This window comes from Pagrus pagrus (assembly GCF_965226575.1).
Source record: "Pagrus pagrus genome assembly, chromosome: 13".
In the NCBI taxonomy this organism is placed as follows: domain Eukaryota; kingdom Metazoa; phylum Chordata; class Actinopteri; order Spariformes; family Sparidae; genus Pagrus; species Pagrus pagrus.
The window spans coordinates 16,392,790-16,409,811 of NC_140197.1; the positions used below are offsets into that span (position 1 = coordinate 16,392,790).

The 17,022-nt window shown below is 43.8% G+C and overlaps 1 protein-coding gene across 9 annotated transcripts in view; it reads right to left on the reverse strand.

Moving 5' to 3' along the window:
• Positions 1–1,404: 1,404 nt before the first annotated feature.
• The window catches only part of LOC311267304 (voltage-dependent T-type calcium channel subunit alpha-1I-like), a 170,389-nt gene continuing 154,771 nt past the window's right edge, over positions 1,405–17,022 (reverse strand). For all 9 annotated transcript variants that reach the window (XM_084370313.1, XM_084370312.1, XM_084370311.1 and 6 more), the window contains 3 exons: positions 6,068–6,260; positions 5,224–5,459; positions 1,405–4,730 (listed from right to left, as the gene is read on the reverse strand). In XM_084370313.1, the coding sequence (XP_084226439.1) occupies positions 3,999–4,730; positions 5,224–5,459; positions 6,068–6,260 (1,161 nt within the window). In that variant the 3' untranslated portion in view covers positions 1,405–3,998. The remainder of the gene's footprint in view (positions 4,731–5,223; positions 5,460–6,067; positions 6,261–17,022) is intronic.

Here is a 17,022-nt window from a genome sequence, read left to right on the forward strand (position 1 = left end):
ACCTTGCAGATAACTGAAGCGATGACACGTACTTGTTTGTGCGCGCATCACAGTCTCAGAGACACACTTAGTCCCTTACCACACACACCTCCACCCTCCTGCAGTGACATTTGAAGGACAGGGGCCTGCAGGGAGAGCTGGTTTTGAGAGGTTAGATGAGGTGGAGGGCTGTCTGGTTGGGGGTGTGAGGTAAACAACACCTCGGAGTTCAGCGTGCATGCCTAATGTGCTCTCTCGCACCGGCGGCTCCGCCGGGCGAGGCTGCCGATGACAAGCTGTCTGGAGAAGTCTCCTGCTCCTGCAGCATCGCGCTACCTCAGCCTCTCACACTGTTTGTTTGCTTTGCTCTGTCCAGCTGTCCAAGACAACTCTGTACACTTCCTGCTTTCGTGTCCCCGTCCTGTCACCGGCTTTCTCTTCGCTGCTTTTTGTCTTCATGGCCTGACTCGACCTCTTTGCCTGGCGTCATATTTCATTAACTGAGATGTAAACCAAAGGTATAAAGATGAAGCAGATTGTACTCACCCCTATCATGTAAAAGATGTGTTGTGGCTCCGACTGGTTCAATTTTGAGTGATTTCATAGCAGCAGTCAAAAAACACCGGGGCATTCCCTTTAACTTTGTACAATTTTATGAAATGCATACTAATGATATAATCATGGTCACTGGCAGCAATGCACACATGCAGATCAAAATACAAAGATATGTACAAACGTGAATTGTACACTCTTAAGGTGTGTTCAGACTGAACGCAAAGCAAATTTCCAGAGGCGGCGCGATTGCATACAAATTCAATGCAGAGGTGGACGCACGTTCGTTTCAAGGCAGCGCGAATCGAAGCAGAAGTGTGTCGAAAAAGTGTGAGCGAAAAAAACGCGCGCTTCTCCCGAGCTATGAAACTGCACTTCATGTTCAAACAGAGACGAGAAGAAGGTAAAAAGAGAGTCTGGAGGAAAACAACAGAAACAAATTAAGATCCTGGTAAGAGACCAGGCTGAGTCTGAGCCGTAGCACACACGTACTGTACAAAGGCACACTCTGCTCACACACACAGTCGGTGCATCGTTAGGTAGTTAGAGCTAGCATCGGGAGTGTCGGTGCATTGGCTGTTTGTGGGAATAAACACTCCAGCAGTCAAATTTGTGCGAATAAAGTGAGGTGAAGATTCGCCCCGAGTTCAGTCTGATCACACCTTTACAGCTATCTTGAAAATTTTACTAGTGGTTTTTACCCCCCGACCTGAGTTCAATAACCTCATTTGTTCATGTCGTCCAATTGCAGCCCATCTCTCTGCTGATTGGTCTCTGAGAGGGCAGAGGTGCCATCTGATTGGTTGTATTTTCAGACAAGTAGAAGCAAAAACAGACAGTAATGAATACTGTTGTATTCTGAGGAGATAAAAATCACATTGACATCATTTACTCAGGGCATACACATAGAACATTTATTGCTGCGTAGTCAGGCTTTAACCTTTGATGCCATATTCATTGACACAAGGATTTGTCTCAGAAAGATAGGAGGACATATCTTTGAAGCTAAAACAGCCCTTGGTTGCTCCGCATTTTCGCTCTTCAACCTTTAATCTCAGGTATCCTCGCTGACAAACAGGACACTTCAGGAAAAGGCAATCACTTCACCCGAAGTCATGGACACACACGCACAAACACGCACGCTCACACAAACTGCCTTTACTATCACTCATTAATACCCAACACCATGTGATAAAACATAGTCATCAAAGTGATTTTGCATGATAAAAAAGGTCAAACCCTCGGATTTTCTCACATCACCTCATTCTTTTTAGAGAAATTAAAAAAGCAAGGTAATGATCAAAACACTAGGGATATACAACAGTCTACCTCTAGAAATCAGGCTTTAAGATGAGCATCTGCTTTTCAGATGGAGCAATTAATCAAGTGGCAGGAGCCAAAATAAGTTTGCATTAAAAAGATGCAAAGTTTTGTTCGTTGTTACAGTGTCCGCTTTTGATATCAAACTATGATGTGTGTGTGTGTGTGTGTGTGGAAGGGTTGCTACAACATACTGTATGTGTGAGGAGATGGGGAAGAGAAGATGAGTGCATCAGGGTGTCGTTTCAAGAATAAGCATACTGTATTGCAATCCCAGAACCATGCTTAAGGAACACTGATGTGTCCGTAATCGATATGTTGTGGTGTAACTTTCAAATTAAAGCTTTCATAGAGATGGTTTGCGCTATTCATGGTTTTTAGCATAGGAGGCTAAAAGCAAACAAAGTTCCCTGTGTGCAGCCAGGAATGTCTGTGAGCTAGAACGATCCTCATGTGCTGAGTGAATATGGCTGTTCCCATCTCTGGTCGTCCCGCTGGGACTCCGACATTTGAAAAAGAATCCGCTAGGAACCGGTGTTCCCAAAGAGAAATGTGCTGGAGGGAACAATCACTTCAGCGCACAAAGTTTGTTTGAAATTTTTTGCTTCGTTGTTTTATACACTGTGCACACCTTAAAAAATGTTATAAAACTGGAAGCCACTGGCAGACAAAAGAGTCCCAGACAACAAGTCAAAGAGATCGTATGGGTTAAATTAAATGGGGACAAAGAAACGGCAACACTTGCACGTGCCTATTCTCTTTTTCTACAAAAATAGTGGAATAGAAATCACATCGTTATCACCCAACATTGACATCTTGATACACTTCTGTATATTGATAAAAATCTCAGGTTAAATGCAATTCCATCATGCAGTCAAGGTCCCTCGCAACAACCTGTGGGTTTGTCCGTTCACCTCTAATCCTTAAGCATGGTGGGAGGAAGTGGTGTCAAAAGGAGTGTGCTTAGAGTCTCACTTTGTTAAGTAGCTGTGAATCATTTTTTGGTGCACACAAGGCTGCCCCAGGCACGCATTAGTGTTCCTGCTGATGGGGTTTGTAAAGCTCCGTCCAACCAAGCTCCTATTCATACTCGTTTCTTCATTTTTGAGTGAGTGCGAGATGCTGGAGATAGAAAGAAAAATAACCAATTTCACGAATCACTCCATGCACGGTTATACCTCCGCAATCTGTCAATTTCTTTTCATTTTCCGCTGCCACTCAAGGCCGAGTTGACAGAGGCACGAAGCTTTGATCTGTCGATACCTATCTCCCGTTTAGAAAATACAGAGATATGGTGAAGTGATGAGAATAATTTAATTCATGCCTTGGAGATCAGTGCTCTCACAAACACAAACACGTTGAGCGCACCCTCTTGAACTCTCCTCCACCTTGCGCTTTACTCCCAGCTCAGCAGAAGGTCCTGTGCCAGAGTGAGTAGGACCTGTTGTTTCCGTCTGCCAGAACAGATGGACATTAGATCCGCTTTCTGCTTGCCCAGCCAAACAAATGACCTGTCTTCTCCTTTCCCGGCCTTTCTTACGCCTTGATATATTCCACCTTCTCCGAGCCTCCTCCCTCCTACTTGCCGCACTGCCTCCGAGACACTAACGAATCAAAACTGTCTCTGTTGGCATGAATAGCTGTTTCAGTTTGGGTACTTCTATTTTTGCATTGTCATCCTCTGTGAAACCGAGCCGACGCAGAGAAAAGGAACTACAGTCGAGCAACAGCGAGACTCTTTCTTTGAGTTTGAGCTCTTTTGTCTCTGCTCCAATTCACTCCCTGATATGGATGCACCTTCTGGCCGTCCAAAGAGAGCAGAACCTTCCATGGCCTCCTCAACAGGTACGGCCCCTAAGAGGTTACAAGGACCTGTCTTCAGCCCTTGGTCCTTAACGCCGCAGGCCACTTCCTCACCAGCAGGCTACAACCAAGACCACTCCCCTAGGTAGCACGAAATAGGACATGGGCTTGTCACAAATGTATAGAAAGGGGTTGAGGGGGAAGATGAGGGTTTGGTTTTGAGATACAGGACATCATGTGTCATCAAGCCTCTCTCTCACTGATGCGAGCAGAGAGAGTGAGAGGGACAGCAATGGGTTTAGATCCAAGGAATGGAGAGACAAAGAAAGAGTAAACAGCAGATTTCATCTGTTTTCCCGACAAGGCCCTACTGTTGTCTGGCTCGAGCTCTTCCCTTTAAACCCTTGCTCGCCATCTCCTAGGTCCCCTCTTCCATCGCCCCTTCTTGTATCAACTAATACCCCCGTCCAGGGGTTGGCCAAGAAGCCTTGGGGGTCCATAAGTTCCAGGCCCAGAATCTCCCTGCGGCTCTCCCTGCCCCGGGACGACAGCAGCATCCCCCCTTGTTCCAGGCTCCCTGTGCTGTTGCACTTCTTCACTGCTCCTCCCGGGTACACCAGGGAGCTGGGCGACAGCAGTGATGTCAGCGACAAGCTGCTCAGCGTCTCTGACAAGTGTTCACTGTTGCCCGCTTGGCTGGAGCCACAACCGCCAATTGATGAGCCAATGCCTATGCCCAGGTCCTCATCTGAGGGGTCAATTGAGTCATCGCGGGTGTAGCCCGGGCTGGTGCTACCTCGGCCGCTGCTCTGGCTCCGCTGGTGGCCCCTGGTGGCCTGGAGGGTGAGGGTTGATGAGGGCGTCGGCCTTGGTCTCAGGGTCTGGACCGGGGAGGAAATGGCCGTGCCGTCTTCGGGCAGCTGGAGCGGACACACGAGGGGTAACGGAGCTGTCGGCAAAGGCAACTCCAGGTTCTGTGGTGGAGAGATGCTGAAGCTCAGTCCTTCTTCCAGGGTAGTCTGGAGGCTGCCCTCAGAGCTGCCTGTAGCCAGGGAGGAGTCACTGTGGGACGGGTACTGAAGACAGAGAGAAGGGAGAAAGAAAGTAGAGCACATGAATCCAACTCTTTGTTCCATTAAGAATGTAGTGTAATGTAATATCTGTTTTATTTTATTGTATCTCGTGTTGATTACAAACCAGCTTTCATAATAATAATTTCATCTAGGGATGCACCGATTGGAAAATTCTGGGCTGATACTGATATCGACGTTTGAAATATGGCTTGTGGTCGAAGCCAATGTCATTTTCTTGTTATTCATTTTGTTTATTGCCCCTTTTGTGCCAGGGAAACAAAGACATTTTCATTCTAATAAATGTTTAAAGTCATTCAGACATTCATTACACTTTGTCTTTGACAGAGTAAAAAAAAAAGTCTTCTTTGTGGTTTCACCACTGATATCACCTGACTTGCTCAAGCCTCTACAAACCCCCTAACAACCACCTTTCTCCACTTTTAGCATAATTTAAACTATTCGACTGTGTACTGCCTCTCTCCTCCGCTCCCCCTACCTGCGTACACAGCATCTTGCTATGGGCTCCTGGGGAGCGCAGCGACGCCCAGGAGGCTGGGGAGGTCAGCCGAAGGCCCCTTGACAACCGCAGGCTCCGACTGCGGGGAGGTGCTGGGATGGCTGCTCCTGCTGGGTGGAAGAACTCTGCAGGCAGATGGAAGAGAGGAGAAATGCCACTGGCTCCTCCTTCTCCGTCTTTGTTTCTTCCCTTGTTGCTGCTGCTGGAAACGCCACCTTGAGGAGGGAATACACTCTTTCCATTTCTATATTGCTGTCACTTCATGTAGTGTTTCCACTTTTCTTGCATGAGAAGATCATAGAGGAGACTTTCATCTATAAACATACTTTCCATATTAATCTGAAACTGAATCACTGTCCCAGATGCTTTGAAATGCTTTCTTCTGGTTGGGCCTGTTGTTGCTGTGCAGGACAGCCTGAACTGGTTCACAGATATATGTTGATGTTTTGTGTACACTACAGTATACACTGATTATAGGATTGAGATCGCCGAGATTAATCAACGGCAGTTTAAAAAATGTATTCTAATACGTCGCTCCAGGTGCACATCTACACAGATGTGATGCAAATCAGTTTAAGCAAATTACTGCAGAGGTTCGAGTGCTCCTTGTGTGCTCTCTTCCTCATTGTTGAGCGCTACACTTATGGGAACTGTATATTCTCTCATATAAATCCTCCTTTTGTAAACTGAATTAAAATATGTTTGCTTTGATTTTCATGTTAAAAAGCTGTTGCTTGTTTTCACAGAACCTTGTGTCCGTACTGTGCCGCTGTAAGCAACAAAAAAGCAGAACAAAAAATATACTTTATCTGCTTTTACTCACCAGGGCTACAGTGAGGTGAGCACATATGTGTTTGGTGTGTTTGCATCTCCATCTCCTGTAGTGCGGTCTCTATCTCGATGCCAGCGCTGAGGGCTCGGCAGGGCTGGCTCTGCACCACGGTCTGGTAGCCTCCCGCGTGACTCCCTCCACCTCCAGCCTCCTCGGAGCTGCGAGAGTCACTGCTGCACCTTCCCTGGATGAGAACAGACAATCTGACATTGAACAGCGAGTCTTTTCTCATAAACCTCGGCAGTAGATGTAGCCAGTAGGTGTGTGGATTCTTCCCAAACTTCATTTTTAAAAAAAGAGGATAAATTAAACATGTCGGGTAGCTTCGTTGTAAAAGAAAAAAAACAGATAAATGATGTGCTTAAAATTGCTGGGACTTGCGTGCTGAAAGGCTTAGAATCATTAACATAGCTTAGCCTTAACCTCGTATTTCTTTTGCAGAGGGACAATGTAAGTTTAGGATTAGCATTATATTATGTATGAATGTAAAGTGACAATTCCTGGACCCAGCCTGATAGAAAATGAGTAGAGAAAAAAAAAAAAAAAGCAGCCCCTCTGGCATCCTGCAGATATCAAACATGGCCTCTGATTCACATCATCCCTCTGGCTTTTCATTTAAGTGAAAGTGAAGGGGTGAGAACTGATTATGAGCCAGAAGAAACTGTTATTGTCATGTTAATGTTATATATCACAGCAATAAATGTTTGGTTATAGAGCGTGTGATGTCTGTAGCTTCTGGAAGCAGGAGGCAGATTAAGGCGGGAGTTCGGCTTTGTAAGCCCTTAACTTGCACGTTTTAATTACCACCAGGGACTGCGGAGTTATGTGTGTGTACATGTGGGTGTGTGGGTACACTTCTGTGCTTTCATTAATGTATTGCACCACTGAGTCATTCAGTCCCAGCCCCTGAACAGCCTCCATTCGACCAGGCAGCCACCCACACCCATACAAACAAACAATGCTCGACAAATAAAATCCCTAACCTTGGATCCTTTCTCACCTTCTGTCTTTCCCTCTTTCTCCCTCCTCTAATGAGCAGCGGTTCACAGCCATGCTTGGTGGGTTGCGGGCTTATCTGGCTATCTAGAACCAAGGAGCATTACCCCTGTTACAGTGGAGGATATCTAGGAGGGACGGGTGATAAGGGATGGCGATAGGACGAGGTGCAGAGAAGGTACGCAATTACCAGAGGGGTAACGCTGAGAAAGGAGAAGCATGAAAGTTGGAAAGGGGAAGAGTGGGTGCAAGGGAGGGAGGCACGAGAGCCACCCAAGGGTAGCAACCAGGGAGAATGTAGTTTTATTCATGAGGCGGTCTGTGGTGGATAGAGACAGTGGGTTCTTCAAAGACCAGATAGTTACAACTGATACACAGAGTAAAAGAGATAAAGGGCCCTCTGGAGCCTCAGGTTTGTATCTGTAATCCACAAGAGACCTCGTGACTACAGCACAGCCATGAACAATTTTTTTTTGTAACGGTCATTTGTTTTGTGCTTTCTGGGATTAATATGAAAAATTACCAGTGAGCCTCTGCCATTGTTTGTGCTTATCCTCACGGGGCAGCAGGGCAAAGTGCTGGTTTACTGTGTCACGAACAAAGCAGTGGGCACACTGGAAGTTAACCAGTGTGAATTTGTTGAACACTTTGTTCTTGTGGTGATCACTGCATCTTTTTGTTTTTCCTCTAAAGCTGCGAAAAAGATCATACTGGCATGAAGCTGGATCTGCTTTGGCTTTAAAGTCTGTGTGAAGATGACGAGCAGGTGTACACCCCCAACAAAATGATGCCGGTGCTGACATGAAAGCAGATGCTCACACCCTGTCTCTGTCACACACAACGCTGTGCTGGGACTTAGCTGTTCACTACATTCTGGTTATGAGAGGGACAGGCATTCTTTTATTAGGATTTTTATCCGAGCAGTTGTAGGGAAACATGCCTAATGCTCTCATGTGGACCTTTGATCTGCTGAGGCCCTGTTGTTTTTTTTCATTATTAACACTTTCCATCTGTGTGAGGACGTTATCAGGATGGAGACGCCGGGATGTCTCCCCGTGTCATCTCTTAGGAGGGAGAACAACACTCTCTCTCATAAAACCACCAGAGGGAATCAGTTTGAATTAATTTACGATGGTAAACCCCTGTACGAACTCTCTTTGACCTAACAAACCGGAACATTCCTTTCACACAGGTCAAACGAAGGAAACATATGAAGCTACTTCTCCTTTAAAACCTCAACCAAAGGAACCGGGATTGTTTGTGATAAAATTGTTTGTGATATAATGTCTTTCTAATTGTAATTAGGTAACACGTCTGATGGACCGATCGTGCTATCTGTCCCTCAAACGTGTTCTTCTTCTCCCTACTTTCCAATACACACACTAGAGAAAAGGACGGTGGAAAACCCCCTTTCTCTACCTCCTCTCTTTGAAGAGATTAACGACACATCTGGCTCAGTCTTATCTTTGGTACATTCCAAACAAATGGTCAGAGTTTCCTCTAGACTTCAGAAGCATTTCTAATTAACCATTAAATCAGAGTCTCACCTGTTTAATTCTTACAATTTGAAATCCAGTAAAATAAGCTCATCAAACTGAACCAATTCCTAAGTTTCTGTGATGAACATGGACTGAGATCCTGCTTAATGCTCACTGGTGTCTGGTGTTTGGTGGAGTCACAGTGCCATCTAGTGGTAAGTTATGGTTAACTGGATTAGACTGTCGGAGATCTTTTTAGTTTTCTAACGTGTTTATAAACTACAATTTAAAAGTCTGTAAAATGTTTTTCTTCACAAGCCTTAAGCTAACACTAGAAGGAACATGTATAAGCGACCAGTTTCATCAGTCCTACGTTGTTTTCAAGTGTATTCTTATGTTCTGATCCAGTGTTGATTTCATTTAAGTGTTCAATGATTTTAATCAGATCATATTGTCTTATTGTTTCACAAAAGTCCATCTACTTTTGCCATGGTAAAGTTCTGAGAAAGGCTAAGCGCGATTTCGAAGCGTTAACTTGATAGTTGGAATTAATCAAGTTTAAAGGTGTGGAATTAAAACATCCACACTAGGAGTGTGGTCAGTACGCCCCTTTTTCTCCGCCTTTGTCGGAACTATTAAAGCCAAGGGACAGAGCTCCCTCGCTCTCTCTTTCTCTTCTTTGTTAAATTTTTCAACACTTTACTTTGCTTCTTTTTGTAACAAGCTCCTAGATATAAAAATCTCCGTACAATCGACCACGTGCGATAATCTTTAAGAGCTTTTATTTTTGTTAGACGTTAATAGAAGTAAGTTCCGTCCTTATTATTTTTGTTAAGTATCACTATTTTATTCAGTGGAACAGAATTCAGTTTAATTATTCTTGTATTGAGAAACAACTGAGGAAACGCCAGGCCAGCGTCATCCTTTCGTTATCCTCGTCAGGAAAGTTAAATATCAGCTGAATTAGAGTTAAAAGTCGCCACTCAGAGTGTGAAGATAAACAACAGTCTTTTTTAAGACTAAAACGCCAAGCAAAACGCGCAGTGTCACTGCCTGTTTCAAGGACTTTGTGCCAAGCTGAAGTTAAGCTGCCCTCTACGCTCACGAGCGGTACCATCCCGCTGGGCAGCGAACCGGACCATCCTCTGCTGAGCGCTGGACCAGCTGATCTCTCTCCGACACCTGGACGAGAGAGAGCCGCCTGCTGTGAGGTCGAACCGGACCATCCTCTGCTGAGCGCTGGATCAGCCGATCTCTCTCCGACACCTGGACGAGAGAGAGCCGCCTGCTGTGAGGTCGGATCGACCGCATCGTCCCTCATTCTTCGGGACCCGCAGCTACCGCGAGCCAGCAATCCCTCAGACGAAATCCGGCAGAAAGATCGAAGCGAAAGGCTTCTCCACTCTTCAGACAAAGTAGGCTAAGCATCTTGCACACGTTTCACTAAACGTTCATGAGTTGGTGTTCTTTTAATTCCTAATTCATAATAATCTTTTCACAAGACAAGTCCGGTTAGGGTCTCGTTAGTATCAAAATTACTCTCGTAACATTTGAATGCTGCCCAGACTCACGACTTTACCATTGCTCATCCACCTTAAATAATCCTGTCACTTTAACCATATAGTCTTCACATTTCTGTTTGTTTTATTGTTGTCTGAATCATCATTTCATTTATTCACCTTGATTTATTTAGTAAATAAACATATTTAACCGTACGTCGTTGTCTGTGCTTACTTGCTTTGATGTGGAGAATCGAGGAAACTGTATAAAGAAGTCACTAATTCAGCTATGAGACTAACTAAATTGATTTAAATTGATACAAGTTAACCTTGTTTAGTCGGATTTGATTAATTACCTCCGGATTATTCAAATAGACAAAACATCGGAGGTGGTGCCCCATTAACGAGTGTTTTATTAATCTTCAGTGATTAATACATTGCCTTTAATACAGTGTATCTCCTACATTAAATATGGTGCCGTCCGCGTGAGGCTACTTATAACCACGGTTCTCTGCATTAAATTAAGTGTACAGACAAACATCGGTTTTGTAGATCAAATCCCAGCTGTTTAACGTTGTTTAGCTGTCCACTGAATGATTAATGCGATACTTAACATTATATTCTTGACTGCATAATACCTTGAATTGTGTGTGAGCATAAAACTCCGCGGAGCTGTGTGCTGCTTAATATGAGATTAATGTGTACGGATGCTGCGTGAGCACCAGATCCGTGAGTGATAAATTTCAACATCGCTGCATGTTGGAATGAATGGAGACAGATTCTGCGCTGTAATACCAGATCTGTGAGTTAAAAGTTGTCAGCGCCGCCGTGCGTTAATGTTTCAAGAACAAATCCTGTGTTGAATCAGGGCTGTGAGTTATTTACATGCATAAGTGTCGCGTACACTTCTAAAGTTAACCGGTTTGATGAATACTTCGCTGCTGCGCTGCGCCAGAGCATAGTTTCATCCTGAGAAAGTTCGTATTTGCTGCGATGTTCCAGAAATATTTGTAACTTGATCAGACCCTCGTGTTTTCTGATTTAGATTAGCTACCTGAACAGGAAACAACTGTGTAAACAGTGAGAGGTTGTTTTGGTACTACTCCTGTAGTATCAAGATTGGTTGCTGTGGCAACAATCCGATCAGAGACAGTATATTTGGCTGTGTAAAAGAGGGAAGATAACCTCTATCAGCTAAAATTGTAGCTAACATTGAATGCAATGCTGGTTGCTGGTTGAGTGTTTCCTGATGTGCTGAAAACTGTCTGTAATAAGGAATCAATGCGCCCAGTCTCTGCTGTTGTGTGAAAAGTGAACTGAACTGCTGCAAATTCACAGTTGAAGAGAAGTGAGCTCTTCAGAGCCCAAACCCCACTGAGCTTAATTCTGTTAAGACAAGGGGGGTATATCAGTGGGCGGAGTTAAAAGTCCCCCCTCTGATCCCTCTTCCTCTAGCCTGTTAAAAGTCTAAATTTGTAACAGCGCCCTCTAGTGCTTGACTCTATTAAAACCTCTGAATTTGTAACAGCGCCCTCTAGTGCTCGACTCTATTAAAACCTCTAAATTTGTAACAGCGCCCTCTAGTGCTCGACTCTATTAAAACCTCTAAATTTGTAATAGCGCCCTCTAGTGCTCGACTCTACTAAAGACTTTTATTTTTATGATAGCTTCCTCCAATGATCATTCAGGTAAAGATTAAGTTTGTAACAATACACCTGTTTGCTGATTCTGTTAACAACAAATACGTCTAAATAGCACACTCTGCTGGCTAACTTGGTTTACTGAATTTGGTCCCTCAGCTTTAATAGACTATCACTACATATAGGTACTTGCTAAATGGTACGATTGTAAACTTGTGATACTACAATAACTACTATAGTGGATTAAAGTGTCTCATCATTCAGGTTAAATCAAATTAATTAATTTGTAAACTACATTTGATAACTTTAACCAGATTTGAAATTAATCCAAATTCAATTGATTTTTTTTTTTTTTTTAAGGTTACTTTTGAATTCAATTTTGATATGCTACAACGCATGCTAGTCAAGGAAGTAAGCCATTAACTACACTCCGAGTAGCCTTACAGTGAGGTCAAATACTTTAACCTTTGTTGTTAACACATCAGCTTTCAGATTCTTTAAAATCCAAACGCTCGCTTGTTTTGAATTTCACAGGTTTAAGTCAATCAGAGCGAAACCTACCTCTAATTGAAGACAATTAGAATTTAAAGCCCAAATAAAATAAAATAAACAAAGCAAATAAATTTAAGATTTAAATTTTTCAAAACAAACTAAAACAATGGCAGAGTCCGAAAATTTGGACGACATAAATCTAGGGAATCCCTTAGACGATCTAGATCTAGCAATATCTGATCTCACCAAAGAGTCGCTACCAAAATATGCAGATGATTTCCAGAAGACCGACCCTAATGAGTTACATGACGTGATGTCCGCATTAGTAGCCCAGTCCATGACCGAAGAAATGAAAGGAAAAGCCAAGGAGAAAATGCTAGGGATGATAGTTATCGTGATGTCTGCCCAACAAAAGTGTAGTAACCAATTGCTAAATAACGCTTTAACTGAAATGAAGGCCAGAAAAAACGAAAACAAAACTCTTGAAAAGCAACTTGGGGAAACAAAGGAGTCCTTAGCCAAAGTAGAGGAAGCCCTAACTAGTGCAACAGACTACAGCAGACGACTGGAGTCTGAAGTTAACACACAAGAGGATGAACAAACTAAACTGCAGGAAGAAAACTCAGAGCTAAAACAGACCATAAAAAGCCAAGAGCTAGAGCTAGATAAAACAGAATATGAACTTGAAGAAGTGACTAAACAGCTTAAAAATGCTAACAGAGACCTTGAAGAAGCACTCAAGGAAAATAAGGATCTAAACCTTAAGCTTAAAGTCTGGGACAAGGCCAGAGAAAAAGACAGGGAGCATCTCCAAGACATGCAACAGGCACTAATAAAAGCCAGGGACCAAGCCAGTAAATCCGACTTCGAACGGAGGGAGAAAGAGACAGAACTTGACGACGTTAAGAGGGAATTAGAGCATTCTTTTGAGTATAGTTCATTCCCAAAAGCGCCTGCAGATGCAAGCTCCCTTGAGGAAAGGAAAGAGAGTAGATCCCAAAAAGACACTCAATTAGGCATATCCTCGTCGCGAGCTATATCGCCCACAGATCCTGCTGTCCGCATTCGGACTGAAAGGGGCCTGTATGACCGAATTAAAAGGTCTTCCTCTCCTCAACCTGCCCCTCGTTCAAGCGCGCACCATTCAAAGGCCCCCTCCGACAGGGACCTAGATAAAATGGCTCGAAACATAACCCGTTTCGATCCCAAGCCTGGTGGCACTCACGACACTAGTGCTTACTTGAAAGACATAGAGTTTTATCTGAGGAGATTCCCAGACGCCTCTGTCGATGACAAAATCTATCTAATTAGAGTAACCTCTAATCAGAGAGTCAGCAAATTCATCGAGCGACAACCTCGCCGAATCAAAGAGAGCTATGAGGCCCTCAGTAAGGCATTAACGGATGAGTTTAAAAGCTACACACCAAAAACAGGCCTAACTGCTGCGTTAGCTGTCAAACAGGGGAGGCAAGAATCCCCTCAAGAGTACTACGAGAGGCTCCATGAAGCCTACTTCGGGCCCAGGAACGAGACAGAGATGGAGGAAGAGTTATATTTCAAGTCGCTGTTTGTACAAAACCTCCATCCCACGACTAGTCACCACCTTGGTGTCATGGCATGTCCAGAAACCCTCACTAGCCAGCAACTACGCGAACTAGCCACAAAAGGTTTTTCTAAACAAAGACAAACCGTAGGCAAGTCCACAGAGACAAATATCTTGAGCGTTTCTACTGAAACACCGCCGCTGGAGTTGGAAGGAGCTTCAAGTGCCAAACCGCTCCAGCCGGCCAAATCCTCCTCCAAACGTGACCCTCCTCCAAAGGATCAGAAGAAGATCCCACCTATGGGTTAGCGTACCAGAGAACGCTATCCTGCACATTGACGATCTCGCTCTCTACCATTTAGACCCAAATCAATATGAGAGTGAAATCGAGGTGTCTGACTTTTTCAGCAAACACACCCTTGAATTAGATCCAAACACGATCACCCAGCTACAGTACGAGGGTACCCAGACCATCGACATAACCCCGTCGATGATGTACTCAAAGAAATAGCCTCAAAAGGCAACGCCCCATTCAACCCATCACCTACGCCTGGTCAACCCCTGACACGGTCCTAGCCTGCACTGTAGCATTAGGATACCTGATAACTTTCGGCATAGCCTTCTTCTACCTGAAGCGCACTCAGGCCTTACAGTGTAAGCTCGACAAATGCACGGGTGGATTAGCTCGGATGGTCAGGCGTGGAAGGTCACCAAACTACCCTGGTACCGGACTCGAAGTGCCAGATGAACTCAATGAGAGCATTGACGAAGTGGTAGTAGTGACACCGAATCTGTTACAGTTAGTTGATGACAGTTACTAACTCTAGTATAGGTCCCGACAATCCTACACGATTAGCACCTCCTACTAACCCTTAGGAATTAGGATTGTCAGTATTATTATCGTTCCTTTTCTTTTCTTTTATATATATATATCATAATTTTTATATTAGACCTCAGCATATGCTAATAACAAGACACCAACTCTGATCGTGAAGTGTAACACTTGTGTTCCTCAGCGATGGACGGCATGACTTCATCGATCAAGATTCCCGCTACTACGGTCATTTGATCGAAGTGGGGGATATGTAGGGAAACATGCCTAATGCTCTCATGTGGACCTTTGATCTGCTGAGGCCCTGTTGTTTTTTTTCATTATTAACACTTTCCATCTGTGTGAGGACGTTATCAGGATGGAGACGCCGGGATGTCTCCCCGTGTCATCTCTTAGGAGGGAGAACAACACTCTCTCTCATAAAACCACCAGAGGGAATCAGTTTGAATTAATTTACGATGGTAAACCCCTGTACGAACTCTCTTTGACCTAACAAACCGGAACATTCCTTTCACACAGGTCAAACGAAGGAAACATATGAAGCTACTTCTCCTTTAAAACCTCAACCAAAGGAACCGGGATTGTTTGTGATAAAATTGTTTGTGATATAATGTCTTTCTAATTGTAATTAGGTAACACGTCTGATGGACCGATCGTGCTATCTGTCCCTCAAACGTGTTCTTCTTCTCCCTACTTTCCAATACACACACTAGAGAAAAGGACGGTGGAAAACCCCCTTTCTCTACCTCCTCTCTTTGAAGAGATTAACGACACATCTGGCTCAGTCTTATCTTTGGTACATTCCAAACAAATGGTCAGAGTTTCCTCTAGACTTCAGAAGCATTTCTAATTAACCATTAAATCAGAGTCTCACCTGTTTAATTCTTACAATTTGAAATCCAGTAAAATAAGCTCATCAAACTGAACCAATTCCTAAGTTTCTGTGATGAACATGGACTGAGATCCTGCTTAATGCTCACTGGTGTCTGGTGTTTGGTGGAGTCACAGTGCCATCTAGTGGTAAGTTATGGTTAACTGGATTAGACTGTCGGAGATCTTTTTAGTTTTCTAACGTGTTTATAAACTACAATTTAAAAGTCTGTAAAATGTTTTTCTTCACAAGCCTTAAGCTAACACTAGAAGGAACATGTATAAGCGACCAGTTTCATCAGTCCTACGTTGTTTTCAAGTGTATTCTTATGTTCTGATCCAGTGTTGATTTCATTTAAGTGTTCAATGATTTTAATCAGATCATATTGTCTTATTGTTTCACAAAAGTCCATCTACTTTTGCCATGGTAAAGTTCTGAGAAAGGCTAAGCGCGATTTCGAAGCGTTAACTTGATAGTTGGAATTAATCAAGTTTAAAGGTGTGGAATTAAAACATCCACACTAGGAGTGTGGTCGGTACGCCCCTTTTTCTCCGCCTTTGTCGGAACTATTAAAGCCAAGGGACAGAGCTCCCTCGCTCTCTCTTTCTCTTCTTTGTTAAATTTTTCAACACTTTACTTTGCTTCTTTTTGTAACAAGCTCCTAGATATAAAAATCTCCGTACAATCGACCACGTGCGATAATCTTTAAGAGCTTTTATTTTTGTTAGACGTTAATAGAAGTAAGTTCCGTCCTTATTATTTTTGTTAAGTATCACTATTTTATTCAGTGGAACAGAATTCAGTTTAATTATTCTTGTATTGAGAAACAACTGAGGAAACGCCAGGCCAGCGTCATCCTTTCGTTATCCTCGTCAGGAAAGTTAAATATCAGCTGAATTAGAGTTAAAAGTCGCCACTCAGAGTGTGAAGATAAACAACAGTCTTTTTTAAGACTAAAACGCCAAGCAAAACGCGCAGTGTCACTGCCTGTTTCAAGGACTTTGTGCCAAGCTGAAGTTAAGCTGCCCTCTACGCTCACGAGCGGTACCATCCCGCTGGGCAGCGAACCGGACCATCCTCTGCTGAGCGCTGGACCAGCTGATCTCTCTCCGACACCTGGACGAGAGAGAGCCGCCTGCTGTGAGGTCGAACCGGACCATCCTCTGCTGAGCGCTGGATCAGCCGATCTCTCTCCGACACCTGGACGAGAGAGAGCCGCCTGCTGTGAGGTCGGATCGACCGCATCGTCCCTCATTCTTCGGGACCCGCAGCTACCGCGAGCCAGCAATCCCTCAGACGAAATCCGGCAGAAAGATCGAAGCGAAAGGCTTCTCCACTCTTCAGACAAAGTAGGCTAAGCATCTTGCACACGTTTCACTAAACGTTCATGAGTTGGTGTTCTTTTAATTCCTAATTCATAATAATCTTTTCACAAGACAAGTCCGGTTAGGGTCTCGTTAGTATCAAAATTACTCTCGTAACATTTGAATGCTGCCCAGACTCACGACTTTACCATCGCTCATCCACCTTAAATAATCCTGTCACTTTAACCATATAGTCTTCACATTTCTGTTTGTTTTATTGTTGTCTGAATC